At 40.2% G+C, this 15,089-nt stretch overlaps 2 protein-coding genes and 1 non-coding gene across 3 annotated transcripts; 2 read left to right on the plus strand and 1 right to left on the minus strand.

Moving 5' to 3' along the window:
• Positions 1-3,779: 3,779 nt before the first annotated feature.
• On the plus strand, positions 3,780-3,886 carry LOC118492641. Its single transcript, XR_004894645.1, has one exon. It is a non-coding gene; the product is annotated as a small nucleolar RNA R71 (small nucleolar RNA).
• A 7,325-nt stretch (positions 3,887-11,211) lies between these two features.
• On the minus strand, positions 11,212-11,783 carry LOC118492083. The gene is made up of 2 exons (XM_035989860.1): positions 11,618-11,783; positions 11,212-11,492 (listed from the first exon to the last, which is right to left on the minus strand). Exons 1-2 carry the CDS (start codon positions 11,781-11,783, stop codon positions 11,212-11,214), a joined length of 447 nt encoding a protein of 148 aa, XP_035845753.1.
• A 2,853-nt stretch (positions 11,784-14,636) lies between these two features.
• Positions 14,637-15,089, plus strand: LOC118492084. The gene has a single exon (XM_035989861.1). The coding sequence runs from the start codon at positions 14,637-14,639 to the stop codon at positions 15,087-15,089; it is 453 nt and encodes a 150-aa protein (XP_035845754.1).

Below are 15,089 nucleotides of genomic sequence, written 5' to 3' on the forward strand. Positions count from 1 at the left end.
GGCAAGTGCACCCATCATGGACGTAGTATAGTGTTGATAAGATACTGAGGTCGTCCAAGGACACAAGAGCTTTTAGTACCGGTTTATCCTCAACGTCTAATCAAATAAAAAAGTAAGAAAAAGGTTTTAAACTAGAAAAATAAAACTAACTAAAATGCTGAAAATTAAAATAAAAGTAAAAACAGATAGACAAGATGAATCACTTGGATCCGACTCGTGTGTAGTGTAACCTTTGATTATTTCCGCACTTTTGCACATTTTAAGAGATTATCTTAGTTATTGTAGCAGGCCCCTCTTTTGAAGGCGACGTTACCATCAACCCAGTAGTTTGAGTCAGCAAGGATACAATCCTAAAGGGTCGGATTATTGAAAGATAATTAATTAAGTTATTAATGCATAATGTAGTAGGCCCTCTTTTGAAGGTGACGTTACCCTCGGCGAACTAGTCTGAGCCAGCAGGGATACAGTCCTAAGTAGTCGGGTTAAAGTTTTAATAGTAGTTTAACTTATGAGGGGGTCAAAGAGTTTGGACCCCCGCCATCCAATACCGGTGGGTATCGAAGGAGGTCCTACTAAATTTAACCCAGGTCCTTTGCAAGATCTATACACTGAACAATGGCAAGACTCTAACCAAACCGTTCCCTTAACCCAAGACCAGGCAGCCAACATATCTCCATATAGACCGTGGAGATATGAATGGTGAAAATCTTTTATTTTATATAGACAGTAAAATAATGCCAAGACACCACGGACAAACGATAAGGAAGAATCACCTTCAACATAAGAAACTAGTTATCAAAGTCATTAATACATAACCAAATAAAAAGTGCGAAAAGATTAAAAATAAAAAGTATTACACTAAACACTTGTCTTCACCAAGTGATGTAAGAGACTTAGGTAAACATGGCCTTTGATTGTCAAGAACTCTTACTATCAATCTTGGATCCCGAGACGACTCACACACTCCATGATGGACAATGGATGATGGTGGTAGATGATGGTGTTGTGATGGTGGTGGGTGGTGGGTGAAGTGTGAGAGTGGTGGTGTGCCAAGGGATGAGTTGCAAGTGAACCAAGCACTCCTATCTATAGGCTGAACAGAAGCTCGGGCACGGCCCCATGTCCATCCTCCTCTCTTTCTTCATTAATTGCATTTTGTCTGCATTAGTTGACCACGCCCCCATGTCCTCTGAGCACGACCCCATGTGAAGAAGCATATCTATACTATCAAGATTTGCCTGGATTCCGCGAATCTTATAGTTGACCACGGCCCCGTGTCCGCTGAGCACGGCCTCGTGGTGGGCGATGGAAGCTTCTACAACTTTGTCTTTTCTGCTGACACTTGGGCACGCCCCCATGCTCACTGAGCACAGGGCGTGTTCAGCCTTCTGTTCTTTTGTTTTGCTTGGGAAGATACTGTCGGGGGGTCGGGCATGCCACGTTTGTTCCTTTTCTTGTATTTGTGTTAGATTTAGCTGCCTTTATGCTTCTTTTTTTTATTTGAGCTCATTTAATCCTGAAAATGCAAAAGGAAGACAAAAACATACTTTTTCCAACATTAGTACTAAAAAAGGGTTAGTTTTATGCGACAATTGATGTAATTTATATGTTGCATTTTGTGCACATCAAATACCCCCACACTTGAATCTTTGCTTGTTCTCAAGCAAAACTCTTTATAATGTGGCTTTACACTCCCAAATGGAATGGGTAGAAGAGAAAGTACTCTGGACACGACCCTGTGGTAACCGGGCACGGCCCCGTGTTCAAGTGCCAGTAACAGAAGTGTTAAAAAGAAACAGAAGCCTGGACACGGGGGCGTGTTCAGTGAACACAACCCGTGTCCAGTTACCTGAACTGGGCATTTTCTGCAGATTGTGCAGCACGGGGCCGTGTCGGGCAGACACGACCCGTGCTGAACTTGCTGTAACGAAGAAAATTTGTCGGATGGCCCTGTTTTCGTGCATGGAGCGTTGGTGCAAGTTTCCCTTATTATCCTTCACCATCCTGAGTGTATTTTATTCCTGAAAATTAAAATTAAACTAGAAAACATAAAACTTAATCTAAACTAAGGATAGTTCCGCGAAATGCCTCCGTGGTGCGCCACATTTATAAGGGTCCTTGGCTAGACCCAAAACCTGGTCATATGTTACCCAAGCGGGATGTTTTGCATCCCATGCACCATCGGAGAGCATCATCCAAGCCTGAGTCGATGACCTTCATGTAGTGTACCGGATCTTCGTCTTCTACTCTTTTTCCAACCCCAAACTTTACTTCTTCTTCCCTAAACTTCAATGTTAGTGTTCCGTCATTCATGTCTACCACTGCTTGTGTTGTGGCTAGAAATGGCCTCCCTAGGATGAGAGGGACTTCAGCGTCTTCTTCCATGTCTAGTATGACAAAGTCGGCCGGGAATACGAAATTTTCGACTTTGACCAATAGATTTTCAGTGACACCTTGTGGATATTTGACGGATCGGTCGGCAAGTTGTATGCTCATCTTTGTAGGGCTCGTTTTTCCTAGGCCGAGTCGTTTGAACATTGAAGCTGGCATGAGGTTTATGCTAGCCCCAAGATCGGCTAGTGCATTGCGAATGGGGGATTCCCCAATTGAGCAAGGAACTGTGAAGCTTCCAGGATCAATCTTCTTTTGCGGGAGTTTGTTGAGTAGTAAGGTGGAGCATTCTTCGCCTAAGTTAACTAATTGCAATGATTCAATTTTCCTTTTATGAGTGAGGAAGTCCCTCATCAATTTTGAATATTTAGGCATTTGAGTTAGGACTTTGATAAATGGAACATTAACATGCAATTGTTTTAATAAATCTTTGAACTTTGCAAACTGCTCATCGGTCTTTTGACGAATTAACCGACCAGGGTATGGAACTTGAGGAGCCTTAGTAGGCTCTTGATTTGGTGGAGAAGCCTTCTCTTGTTGGGGCGGGGTTGTGTTTTCCTCAGTTGGCGGTGGTGGAACTTCTTCGGAACCCACGGTACGGTTTCTCAATGTTATGAGATGGACTTGTGCTTTTGGGTTGGTTTCGGTATTACTTGGTAACGCACCTTGTGGTCTCTCGGAGAAATTTTGAGCTAATTGATTTATTTGTTTTTCAATGTTTTGTATACTAGCTTGTTGATTTCTAAAATTCGATTCCAATTGTTGAAATCGATCCGAGTTTTTCTTTTCGGTATCGGAGATGAGGCGAGATACAGTATCTTCAAGCCTTTCTCGTCCACCTTGTTGTTGAGAGAAATTTTGTGACTCGTTTCTTAGTTGTTGAAAGTTTGTTCGTTGGTTTAAGTTTTGTTGGTTACTACTATTTCCGAGTTCTCTCCAGCCAAGGTTAGGGTGATTACGCCATCCTTGGTTGTAGGTACCCGTTGGAGGACCCAACGGCCTAGGTCTATTATCAATGTAGTTTACCGACTCTGTTTGATCATCTAACTCTTTCATACAACTCCAGTTTTCATGTGGCCCACCACACCCTTCACAAGCCATAACCGAGGCGGTTTTTGTCATTTCTAGTTTTTTGATTTTTGAAGAAAGGGCCTCAATTTGGGCTTGTAAAGAAGTGCTTTCATCAACCTTATGGGCGCCCGGGGCAAATAGATTTATTGCCTCGGGGGGTGTGCCACTGAAAATTGGTTTGAGCAATTTCCTCAATTTTATTATATATTTCATTTGGGCGGCGATTACCTAAAAGTCCCTCAGAGCTAGAGTCAAGTGTCTGTCTTGTTTGTGGTAACAACCCATTGTAGAATGTGGATACTTGTTGCCATACTACAAGATCGTGATGAAGACACTTTCATAGTAGCTCCTTGAACCTTTCCCAAGTTTCATATAAGGATTCCCCATCCTCTTGTGAATATGTATTAATTTCAGTCATTAATTTAGCCGTTTTAGCAGGAGGGAAATACTTATATAGAAACTTTTGGGCCAGTTCATCCCAGGTGTTTACTGAGCCAACTGGGAGGGCGTTGAGCCAAGCCTTAGCTCGGTCTTTTAGTGAAAATGGAAACATTCGAAGGCGGATGGCGTCGTTGGATGCTCCATTGATCCGAAAGGTATCACATATTTCTAAGAAACTAGTAATATGTAGATGGGGATCCTCATCCGCAAGCCCATGGAAGGTTGCGGAGTTTTGAAGCATTTGTATCAAATGTGGCCGAAGCTCGAAGTTATTGGCTTCGACATTCGGTGCATTGATAGCGGCGCCTAGATTACCTACGGTGGGACGTAGGTAATCCATGAGAGTACGTTGGTCCGCCATTGGAAGTAGGTCCCCCGAGACTTTCTCTTGATTTTTAGCTTTGAGTCGTTTGCGTAGAAAGAGTTCTGGTTCGTCTAGGGGTTCTTTTATGTCTCTGTTGGAACTGGAGCTCATACGCTATGTGGAGAATGCTAATGTGGCGCCTGAGTTCCAAGTCCTGCAATAAAAATATAAAGGAATGTCGGTCAGAAGATTCACCACGGCCCCGTGCTCAGGTGAACACGGCCCGTGGTCGGAGATACAATGATTGTTTCCCGGATCCCTGTTACTAGGGAGTTGGACACGGCCCCGTCCTGCACCGACACGGCCCCGTGCTCAGCTCTCTGTAACTCGGAAAATAAAAACTGCTAGTGACAATGCTGAACACGGCCCGTGTCCGACCAGGCACGGCCCGTGCTGAGCTCTGCAGAAACTGAAAAATTACGAAAATCCTAAAAATGAAAGAAAAATGAAAGAAAAATTCAGAAAAAAAACGATTAGGCCGTTGATTCCTAACATTCTTAAAATCCTTGTGTCCCCGGCAGCGGCACCAAAAACTTGATGCGTGCGAAGTGTTATATATGTTAGGTGTATATTTTAAGCCCTTTTTTACACTTTTTAGCCAAGTTTTAAATTTATAAAACACGATATTTACTAACACTAAACACACATACGGGCAAGTGCACCCATCGTGGACGTAGTATAGTGTTGGTAAGATACCGAGGTCGTCCAAGGACACAAGAGCTTTTAGTACCGGTTTATCCTCAACGTCTAATCAAATCAAAAAGTTAGAAAAAGGTTTTAAACTAGAAAAATAAAACTAACTAAAATGCTGAAAATTAAAATAAAAGTAAAAACAGATAGACAAGATGAATCACTTGGATCCGACTCGTGTGTAGTGTAACCTTTGATTATTTCCGCACTTTTGCACATTTAAAAGATTATCTTAGTTATTGTAGTAGGCCCCTCTTTTGAAGGCGACGTTACCCTCAACCCAGTAGTTTGAGTCAGCAAGGATACAATCCTAAAGGGTCGGATTATTGAAAGATAATTAATTAAGTTATTAATGCATAATGTGGTAGGCCCCTCTTTTGAAGGTGACGTTACCCTCGGCTAAGTAGTCTGAGTCAGCAGGGATACAGTCCTAAGTAGCCGGGTTAAAGTTTTAATAGTAGTTTAACTTATGAGGGGGTCAAAGAGTTTGGACCCCCGCCATCCAATACCGGTGGGTATTGAAGGAGGTCCTATTAAATTTGACCCAAGTCCTTTGCAGGATCTATACACTGAACAATGGCAAGACTCTTACCAAACCGTTCCCTTATCCCCCGACCAGGTAGCCAACATATCTCCCTATAGACCGTGGAGATATGAATGGTGAAAATCTTTTTATTTTATATAGATAGTAAAATAATGCCAAGACACCACGGACAAACGATAAGGAAGAATCACCTTCAACATAAGAAACTAGTTGTTAAAGTCATTAATACATAACCAAATAAAAAGTGCGAAAAGATTAAGAAAAAATATTACACTAAACACTTGTCTTCACCAAGTGATGTAAGAGACTTAGGCAAACATGGCCTTTGATTGTCAAGAACTCTTACTATCAATCTTGGATCCCGAGACGACTCACACACTCTATGATGGACAATGGATGATGGTGGTGGATGATGGTGTTGTGATGGTGGTGGGTGGTGGGTGAAGTGTGAGAGAGGTGGTGTGCCAAGGGATGAGTTGCAAGTGAACCAAGCACTCCTATTTATAGGCTGAACAGAAGCTCGGGCACGGCCCCGTGTCCGTTGGGCATGGCCCCGTGTCCATCCTCCTCTCTTTCTTCATTAATTGCACTTTGTCTGCATTAGTTGACCACGCCCCCGTGTCCGCTGAGCACGACCCCGTGTGCAGAAGCATATCTGTACTATCAAGATTTGCCTGGATTCCGTGAATCTTATAGTTGACCACGGCCCCGTGTCCGCTGAGCACGGCCCCGTGGTGGGCGATGGAAGCTTCTACAACTTTGTCTTTTCTGCTAACACTTGGGCACGCCCCCGTGCTCACTGAGCACGAGGCGTGTTCAGCCTTCTGTTCTCTTGTTTTGCTTGGGAAGATGCTGTCGGGGGGTCGGGCATGCCACGTTTGTTCCTTTTCTTGTATTTGTGTTAGATTTAGCTACCTTTTTGCTTCTTTTGTTTATTTGAGCTCATTTAATCCTGAAAATATAAAAGGAAGACAAAAACATACTTTTTCCAACATTAGTACTAAAAAAGGGTTAGTTTTATGTCACAATTGATGTAATTTATATGTTGCATTTTGTGCACATCACCAATCCATTCCTAATACAACATCAAATCCTGCCAGATTCATTGGATAAAGGTTTGCAATAAACTTTTGATTTAAAAATTCTATTCTTGCTCCTTGCAAGATTTCTGAAATCTTAATGGTTTCTCCATTTGTTGTTTCTACTAGACATTCTTGTGGGAGTTTAGTTAATGGTTGATTGAGAAGTTTGCAAAATGAAGTATTAATAAAACTTTGGTTTGCACTAGAGTCAAATAATACTTTAGCGAAAACATCATTAACTAAAAACGTACCGGCTATCACGTCTGGAATCATCTTTGCTTCTTCCGTAGTCAGAATAAATGCCCTAGCATTCTTAGTAGTCTTGTTGTTCATGGCTGGAACTAGTTTCGAACAGTTCGGATTGATGTGACCTTTTTCTCCACAGTTGAAACACATTCCATTATTTGGTTTCTTCCTACAATCTTCTTCCTTGTGTCCTGGTATCTTGCAGAAATTGCAGTAGGTAGAGCATTTTCCTAAATGCTTCTTCTTGCAGGCTTTGCATTAAGGTGCAGAAGTAGAACCTATATTTTTTCCATGGTTGGAATTTCCATAACGAAATTCTTGGGTAAGCCGTTGAGCTAGGTTTCTCCTCTGGTCCTCTTCTCGTGTACGCACTAACTCATCTGTCAGGGTGTTTGCTAGTTCTACAGCTTCTTCTATAGTTTGAGGTCTAGCTGTCTTGACTACATGCCTAATCTCACTAATTAATCCCTAGATGTAACGGGAGACTAATACTGGTTCTGGTGATGCAAGGGTCGGTACTATTCTAGCATATTCAAAGAATAACGTAGTGTACCCCTTACTATCCACTCCAGTCATTCTAAGGTTTAAGAACTTATTTGCTATCTGTTCTTTTTCATTGGGAGGGCAGAATTTCCTTTCTACCATGCTCTTAAATTCTTCCCATTCCATATTGTAAACCCTGTCACTTCCCCTAGACTGGAGGATAGTGTTCCACCATTCTAAGGCTAAGTTCTTAAACAGATTGGAAGCAAACATTATCTTATCCTCTTCCGTACATTTGCTTATTTTTAAGACAGCCTCAGTCTTTTCTATCCAGCGTAGAGCTGCAACGGCCCCTTCATTGCCCGAGAATTCCATTGGTTTAGAAGACCAGAATTCTTTATAAGAACAGCCATAAGACATGGTTCTTCTTCTTTTGGGAATGGGCACTTGAAGTATGGGTCCATTGTTTACGCTATGTTCTGGTTCAGTTGGTCACTTACTGCCAATATTACTTTTATTATCTGCTTCCTTTACTGTTTTGATAATATATGGCATTGTGTCTATAATCCCTTGTGCCACTATGTGTTGAATGGCACCGTTATCCACTTGGTTTCCATTATTATCATTGTTCGGGTTATCGTTGTTATTCTGGTTTTCATTATTCTGGTTTTCCTGGTTCACTTCGTTGTCCATCTGAATTTTAAACATTTGCCACATATTAATATCACAAGTTAATATTTAATCAATCACACAACACGCATATTGATCAAAATCGTCGAACATTGCGACTTACTCTTTCTTATATATAGTATGCATCTAATACAAACTGAAACTGGAATTTAAAATTACAATACTAGTAGGCATCTATAGCTATCGTCTAGATTTTTTTTCAAACATACACACATATTATATATTATTATTTTATTATTATTATTACTACCACCACCATTACTGATATGGGTTCATCCAGAACTCCATATTACGCTCATCATACTTCCAGACGAGTCGTTCTCCGACCTGCCTCATCCTCTCGCTACTTTCTAAAATCTCCTCACCGAAGGTATGGAGTTCTTGCACATTTTCTGCACTCATTGGGGGTGCAGGTGCTGGTACTGGGTTTGGGAACTGGGGCATGGGTTCCTGGTACGGATATGGATTCTCTAAAATTTCCCTGATGTATTCATCGTTATCATAGTAGGGATCTAGAGGGTCCAAATCTGGGTAGTCTGCTAGGTTTGGCATGGGTTCCTCTTCTGGTATTGGGTAGCGTTGCTGGTAATCCCTATGGTCGTCAAACCACGGGTCGTAGTTTGGGTCTAAGCGATTGGGTGCTGGTATTCTAGGTATTTCATCTGGGTTGAAATTAGGCATTGGGATTTGATTTTCTGGATTGTTTTCAATTTCCATTGGCTGGGTGGGAAACAGTGGTAATGCTTGGGGTGCTATGAGTTGCTCCAGGTAAGGGTCGGCAACTGTGGTTGCTAGGATATGGAAATTTGCTAAACTTCTATTGAGCATATCCTGGGTGTGAGCATCTGTTTCTCTCTTGGCGGCTGCTACAGCACGCTGTTGTTGTAACTTTTTCATTCTCTTCCGATGTTCATGCGCTCCCCTACTGAACCATCCTCTCTTTTTAGGAGGGAATGACTCTTCAAACTGAGCCTTAAACACGAATATCCCATCTTCATTATCAGCTGAATACCCTAAGAGGGCAGGCTGTAAAGAGGTGCCTTTGCTCCTAGGAGAGTTGGACAATTGACGGTAGGCATCGGAAGGCCCTTGGTCGCTCATACTATAAACTAACAAATAGTCAAATAACACACAACAATAAAATACAATTATGCACGTATTTCCGTAATTAATTTCCTAACACATTAAATAAATTTTGGTGTCAGCAGAACACTTATGTGGCTGAATCAGTGGCTTAGCTATGATACCACCTTCTGTCGCAACCCCCGTCCCCTAACTACCCGGGAACGGGCGGCCGCAGCCAGTTTCGGTGGTATCCATGTTTATCATTTTGGCAGCGGAATTTACATCAGGATCGTAATTAGGAAATATTTTATCAGAGTAAAATACCACACCTTCTTAATATTAAACACGTGGGAAAATCCCAAGTTTTAGGTACACACATTTTCATAAGGATAAACCCTATTTTATTTAATAAAAACATCTCTTTATTTTAGGTAACTTTATAGCCAGTTTTTCAAGCCTTCAGTGCTGTCCAGCTGGCTTCTATTTGGCTTTCATATTTTGTTACCTGAAACGCGTTTAAAAACATTTTGTTAATGGGAAATATTGGTGAGTGAATCTCAGTTTAATCAAGTTAAGTAAAACCATTGTACAGTATTGAGGGCGGTCGCGCAATTAAATTTGTTTCCATCTACTTTAATTACCACCCACGGTACTGTCAACCCGACTTGTGGTCATGTTAATACGTAACTGGGGTTATGATACTTACAATGAGGCAGAACTTCGTTATTTGGGGGGGGGGGGGGTACTATGCCCGAGAATAGCTTATACTATAAGAAAATTCGAGAGAGAAAAGTGTGTGAGCGATTTAGACTGAACAGCCGTTGGCCTCTATTTATAGGGCCTGATTCTGGTTTCGTCGCGCCCCGCGTAGGTGGTTGCCAAGGGCTACGCGGCCCGCGAGGGTGGCTAGGGTAGGCCCTAGCTGATCCGACTCAGGTCCTAGCTTCGACACATCGCATGACACGTGGCAGCACCGGGCTGCGCCTCATGTCCCTTCGCTCGCGCCCCACGTAGACCAAGGAGGGGTCTTACGCGGCCCGCGATAGACTAATTAAATTGTTTTTAATTAATTTTAATTAAAATAAAGGTATTCGGGACCCGTTTTCGTATTCGAGGTGTATTTAGGAGCGTCTAGAGTCACGTTAAAGGTTCCGGGAGAGCTGCTACATCTGTGGAGGTAAAGAAGTACATGACTTTAAATTTTATGTTAGATTTGTTATCATATCTATATGCCTACCTATGTTTAGTTATCTTCAAACATGTGTGTGTATATATATATATATATATATATATAGTAGGGATCCTACGGAAAGTGTGTTTTTCCTAAAAAGTGTAAAAAGTCATAAAACACAATAATTTCAGGCATAAAACACACCTAAAACTCACAAATAATAGAATGAATATTACTAAAACACCATATTCAAACTCTAATAGTCCATAAAAACTTCAAACACACCATCGTAGAACTATGAATATAAAACACACAATGCTAAACAACATAAAACACAATAATATTTGTCATTCCACAATAAGAGCCTTAACATCTAAAACACAACACAAAACCCACATACATGATGTTTTACTAATCTTCATCATATTATCATATTATTTGTTGGTTTTTGGTGTGTTTTATGGTTGACATTATGGTGTTTTATGACTGTTTACACTTTTTAGGAAATTTGCACTTTCTGGCCAACTCCTATCCTATATATATATATATATATATATATATAAGTGTATTTTAGGACATATAAGGATATTCTAATTAATTTTTAGGGTGTCGAAAAATTTAGGAGGGTTGTTTATATAACATCGTCAAAAACCTTGGAATTTTGTAGAACGTTGATGTCGTTATTCGAACCAGGAATCCCAAAGAAAGCATGCCAAATCCATAGGTCTTGAGACGCAACAGCTTCTAAAATTATTGTTGGATGTCCCTAATCGCCTCGCGTATACATTCCTTGCCAAGCGGTAGGACAATTCCGCCATGGCCAAAGCATGCAATCAATGCTCCCGAGCATGCCTGGAAAACCGTGCCTTGCTTGGTGGTGTTGATACAAATTTTGGACGTCATTATAATTTGGTTTTTACAAATATTTTTGGCTGTAGAGCCTCACCACAAATTTGCAAAACTTGTATAAACATTATCTAGCACTTCTTTCGGACATCTTTAAGTATTCGTCCCAAGCATCGGCTGCCATCCCATAAGCTAGTTGACGAATCGCCGCAGTGCGTTTCTGTAAGGTGGTGAAGCCCATTTTGCCTCTAGCATCGGGTCGCAAGGTAAAAAACGGGTCATAAGCGGCTAAATCGTCGGCTATACGTAAGAAAAGTCGACGACTCATTCTGAAACAGCATCTAAAAATAGCTTCCGAGTACAACGGTGCGTCGGCAAAGTAATCGTCGACTAATCTTTGGTTAGCTCCTACAAGATAAATAAAATATATACAACTCATAAATAAAAATATAATGCAACGCTATAAAAATAGGAATAAAAATATAAAACTAAAAACATAAGAATAAAAATATATGAATAAAAATATAACTAACTTTCTCGGTCTCGCTCGATGTGTGGGTTCCTGTTTCGTGGTTGTGACGAAACCTCCTCGTTTTCTTCTTCTTCCAGAATTAGTTGTGTCGACTCTACCACCTTGTTTATAAAATATTTTACGGCTTCCATGGTATCCGTCAAACCCGATGAAGAGGAAGATGACATTGTGTATTTTTTGTAGAAGATTATGTGAGAATGTGGGTGAATATTTTGTATAAAATGGTGTGTAAAGGGAGTTGTTTGGAGAAAGTGGGTGAATTTTTGTTTAAAAATGGTTAAATGTGTGGGTATTTATATAGGTTTTAAATTAAATGAATTTTTTTTTAAAAGTAGCCGTTATATCAACGGCACAATTGAAGGGCCCCACCACATTTTGGCTCGTCTCCAGCGTCCAGGAGAGGACGCCACCGACGCGACGGGGCGGGAGGAGCGGTGTGGGACGATCCGGGACGGCGGCGACGGACCGGGGACGGAGCCCATACCCTTCGGTCTAAGTGAAAATATATATATATATATATATATATATATATATATATATATATATATATATATCACGTATTCGTGACTTGTGGTTATAAAAATGATTTATATCTTTACTAAAGGCTCTCACTATTTGCACACCATGGCAGGCTATCTGCACACTTAGGGTTTACATACGTTGCGTATTGGTCAATACGCAGCGTATAGGGTTACCTCAATACGCTGCGTAGAGGCCTATACGCAGCGTATGTAAGGGGTAGGTACATGACCAGACAGTCAAACCTAGTACCATGTCAAATCAGTCTGACATAGGGTGCGTATTGATCAATACGTAGCGTATAGAGGTAACCCTATATGTTGCGTAGTGGTCAATACGCAGCGTATGTCAGACTGATTTGACACCGATACGATGTTGTCCAGGAACGTGAATAAAGTAATACGGGGAGTAGAGAGCAATACGCTCCCTATTGAAGTGTCACATGAAAGTCTATTTATCCATCCATTCATATCTGTTCACAATTCGAGTTCAACTCCTCTGCTTTCTTTTTCATCTTCTTCTTCAGTAAACAATTTACACACTAAACCAAAATCATTTGTTCTGTTTTTTGTTCAATCTTGTTAAAATGTCATCATTTTGGAACGATAATTATTTCGGTAATCGCTATTCTAACGACACATGGGGAGCAAATGCTGCCAATGAGGAGGAGGAGGTTGTGTCTGGAGTCCCTGTTGATCAAAAAACACAGTTGCCAGACTTGAACAAGACTCCCACTCCACCTGTTGATGAACCAAATTACCCGGCGCATCAACTGTCTCCAGATTACGGATACGGGTATGAATCTCCGTACGTGCAACAAAGTGGATACGATGCTGAGAATGCACCTGTTGATGAACCATATTACCCGACGCAACAATCGTATCCGGGTTACGGGGTATACGGGGATGAAGGTGGATACGGAAGTTACCGTGGATACGGTGGTGAAGGTGGATACGGGGGTGAAGGTGGTTACAGTGGATACGGGGGTGAAGGTGGATACAGTGGATACGATCGATATGTGGTGAAGTTGGTTACAGTGGATACGGGGATGAAGGTGGATACAGTGGATACGATAGATCTGGGGGTGAAGGTGGATACGGTGGATACGGAGGCTACGGTGGATACGAAGAACATGGTGGATATGGTTATGAGTCCCGTAACACATCACTTTATGAACCATCTACCCCGGGCAATCCGTTTCAAATAAATGAGGTATCACATTAAAATAATTATTATTATTATTGTTAAAAATATTATAATTATAATTATTATTATTATTATTGTTAAAAATATTATAATTATAATTATTATTATTATTATTGTTATTATTGTTAAAATACTATAATTATAATTATAATTGTTATTATTATTATTATTATTGTTATTATTATTGTTATTATTATTATTGTTAAAAACTATATTTCAATTTAATTATTTAACTTGAATATCACTGATTTAAAATAATTATTATGGCCTTGGAATCATTTTAAATAAATAAAATGAATTAAAGTGGTTAAAATAACAATAAATAAGTTTATCTAAAAACTATATTTCAATTTAATTATTTAACTTGAATATCACTGATTTAAAATAATTATTATGGCCTTGGAATCATTTTAAATAAATAAAATGAATTAAAGTGGTTAAAATAACAATAAATAAGTTTATCTAAATAATTTAATATAATAAAAATTCATATTCTAACACATCCCAACTGGTAGCCTAGTTGGTTTCTGCGCTATTTTGTTTGCGGGAAGGCGCGGGTTCGAATCCCGTCCTTGTCCGGTTCGTTTGGGTTTAAAACCCTTTTTGTTTTCTGAATTTAATTAATAATTATATTAATCCTAACTAGTGTATATAAGGAATTAAGTTTCATATTCTAACGGCTCCTAGTAGGAGGATAAACTGGCTAAGGCGTTGCGGTTCTAAACGAGAGGTCACGAGGCCGGTTCTTTAAAGAAGACCCCCTTTTTACCGATTTTTTATATATTTACACTTTGGTCCCTGAAGTTTCAAATTTTACAAAAATAGTCCTTGAAGTTTCGAAAATTGACACAAATGGGTCCCTGAAGTTTCGAAAATTGACACAAATGGTCCCTGAAGTTTTGAAAATTGACACAAATGGTCCCTGAAGTTTTGGAAATTGACACAAATGGTCCCTGAAGTTTCGAAAATTGACACAAATGGTCCCTGTACTGTTCAGTTAAGTATGCTAACTGAGTTAGTGTTTAAAGAAGAAATCTTTATATGAAAGTTAACCTAGTTAAACCATTCAGTTAAAATAGTTTCAATAATGACCATATTAGTCCCTGAAGTATGAGTTTCAATTATATTATAATTATAATTATTATTATTGTTATTATTTTTAATATTATTAACGTAACTTTTTTTAGCGTTTCATGTATCTAACTGATTTGAAGAATTGGGTACAAGAAAAAGGAAAGGAGTATGGTTACGTAATTGTTACCCGCCGATCAAAAAATATTGGCGGTACTACTGGGATGGTATGGCTTGTGTGCTACCGTAGTGGTGAGCACCGTAGTAAAGCAACAGTTAGGAAAGCTGGTAGCAAAAAAATCGGTTGCCCATTTTCATTACTCGCCATCCGGGACATGACGAATGACACGTGGGAGTTAAAAGTGGACAACGCGAACCATAACCACGAACCTACGACGAGTCTGTTGGGCCACGCTTTTGTGCGAAGATTTACTGAAGCCGAATACAAGCTAGTGGAGCAGCTAACTGCTCAAAACATGGAGCCACGTATCATATTTCAAACCCTAAGAAAGCAGTTCCCTGACAGCCTGCATGTTCAGAAAGACGTGCAAAATGCGGTACAAAAAATTAGAGCGACACTAATGGACGGAAAGACTCCTATGCAGGCACTGGAAAGCCTGTTGCATGACCACCGATTCATTTACGACACCGACAGGAACCCAAAACAGATGTCGTAA

Source organism: Helianthus annuus, chromosome 5 (genome assembly GCF_002127325.2).
Source record: "Helianthus annuus cultivar XRQ/B chromosome 5, HanXRQr2.0-SUNRISE, whole genome shotgun sequence".
Lineage (NCBI taxonomy): Eukaryota > Viridiplantae > Streptophyta > Magnoliopsida > Asterales > Asteraceae > Helianthus > Helianthus annuus.

Coding starts and splice junctions, on each gene's coding strand:
- LOC118492084 (XM_035989861.1), top strand. CDS start 14,637: ATGGTATGGCTTGTGTGCTACCGTAGTGGTGAGCACCGTAGTAAAGCA.
- LOC118492083 (XM_035989860.1), bottom strand. CDS start 11,783: ATGTCATCTTCCTCTTCATCGGGTTTGACGGATACCATGGAAGCCGTA. Junction 11,493..11,617: donor CATCGAGCGAGACCGAGAAA/GTTAGTTATATT, acceptor TTTATCTTGTAG/GAGCTAACCAAAGATTAGTC.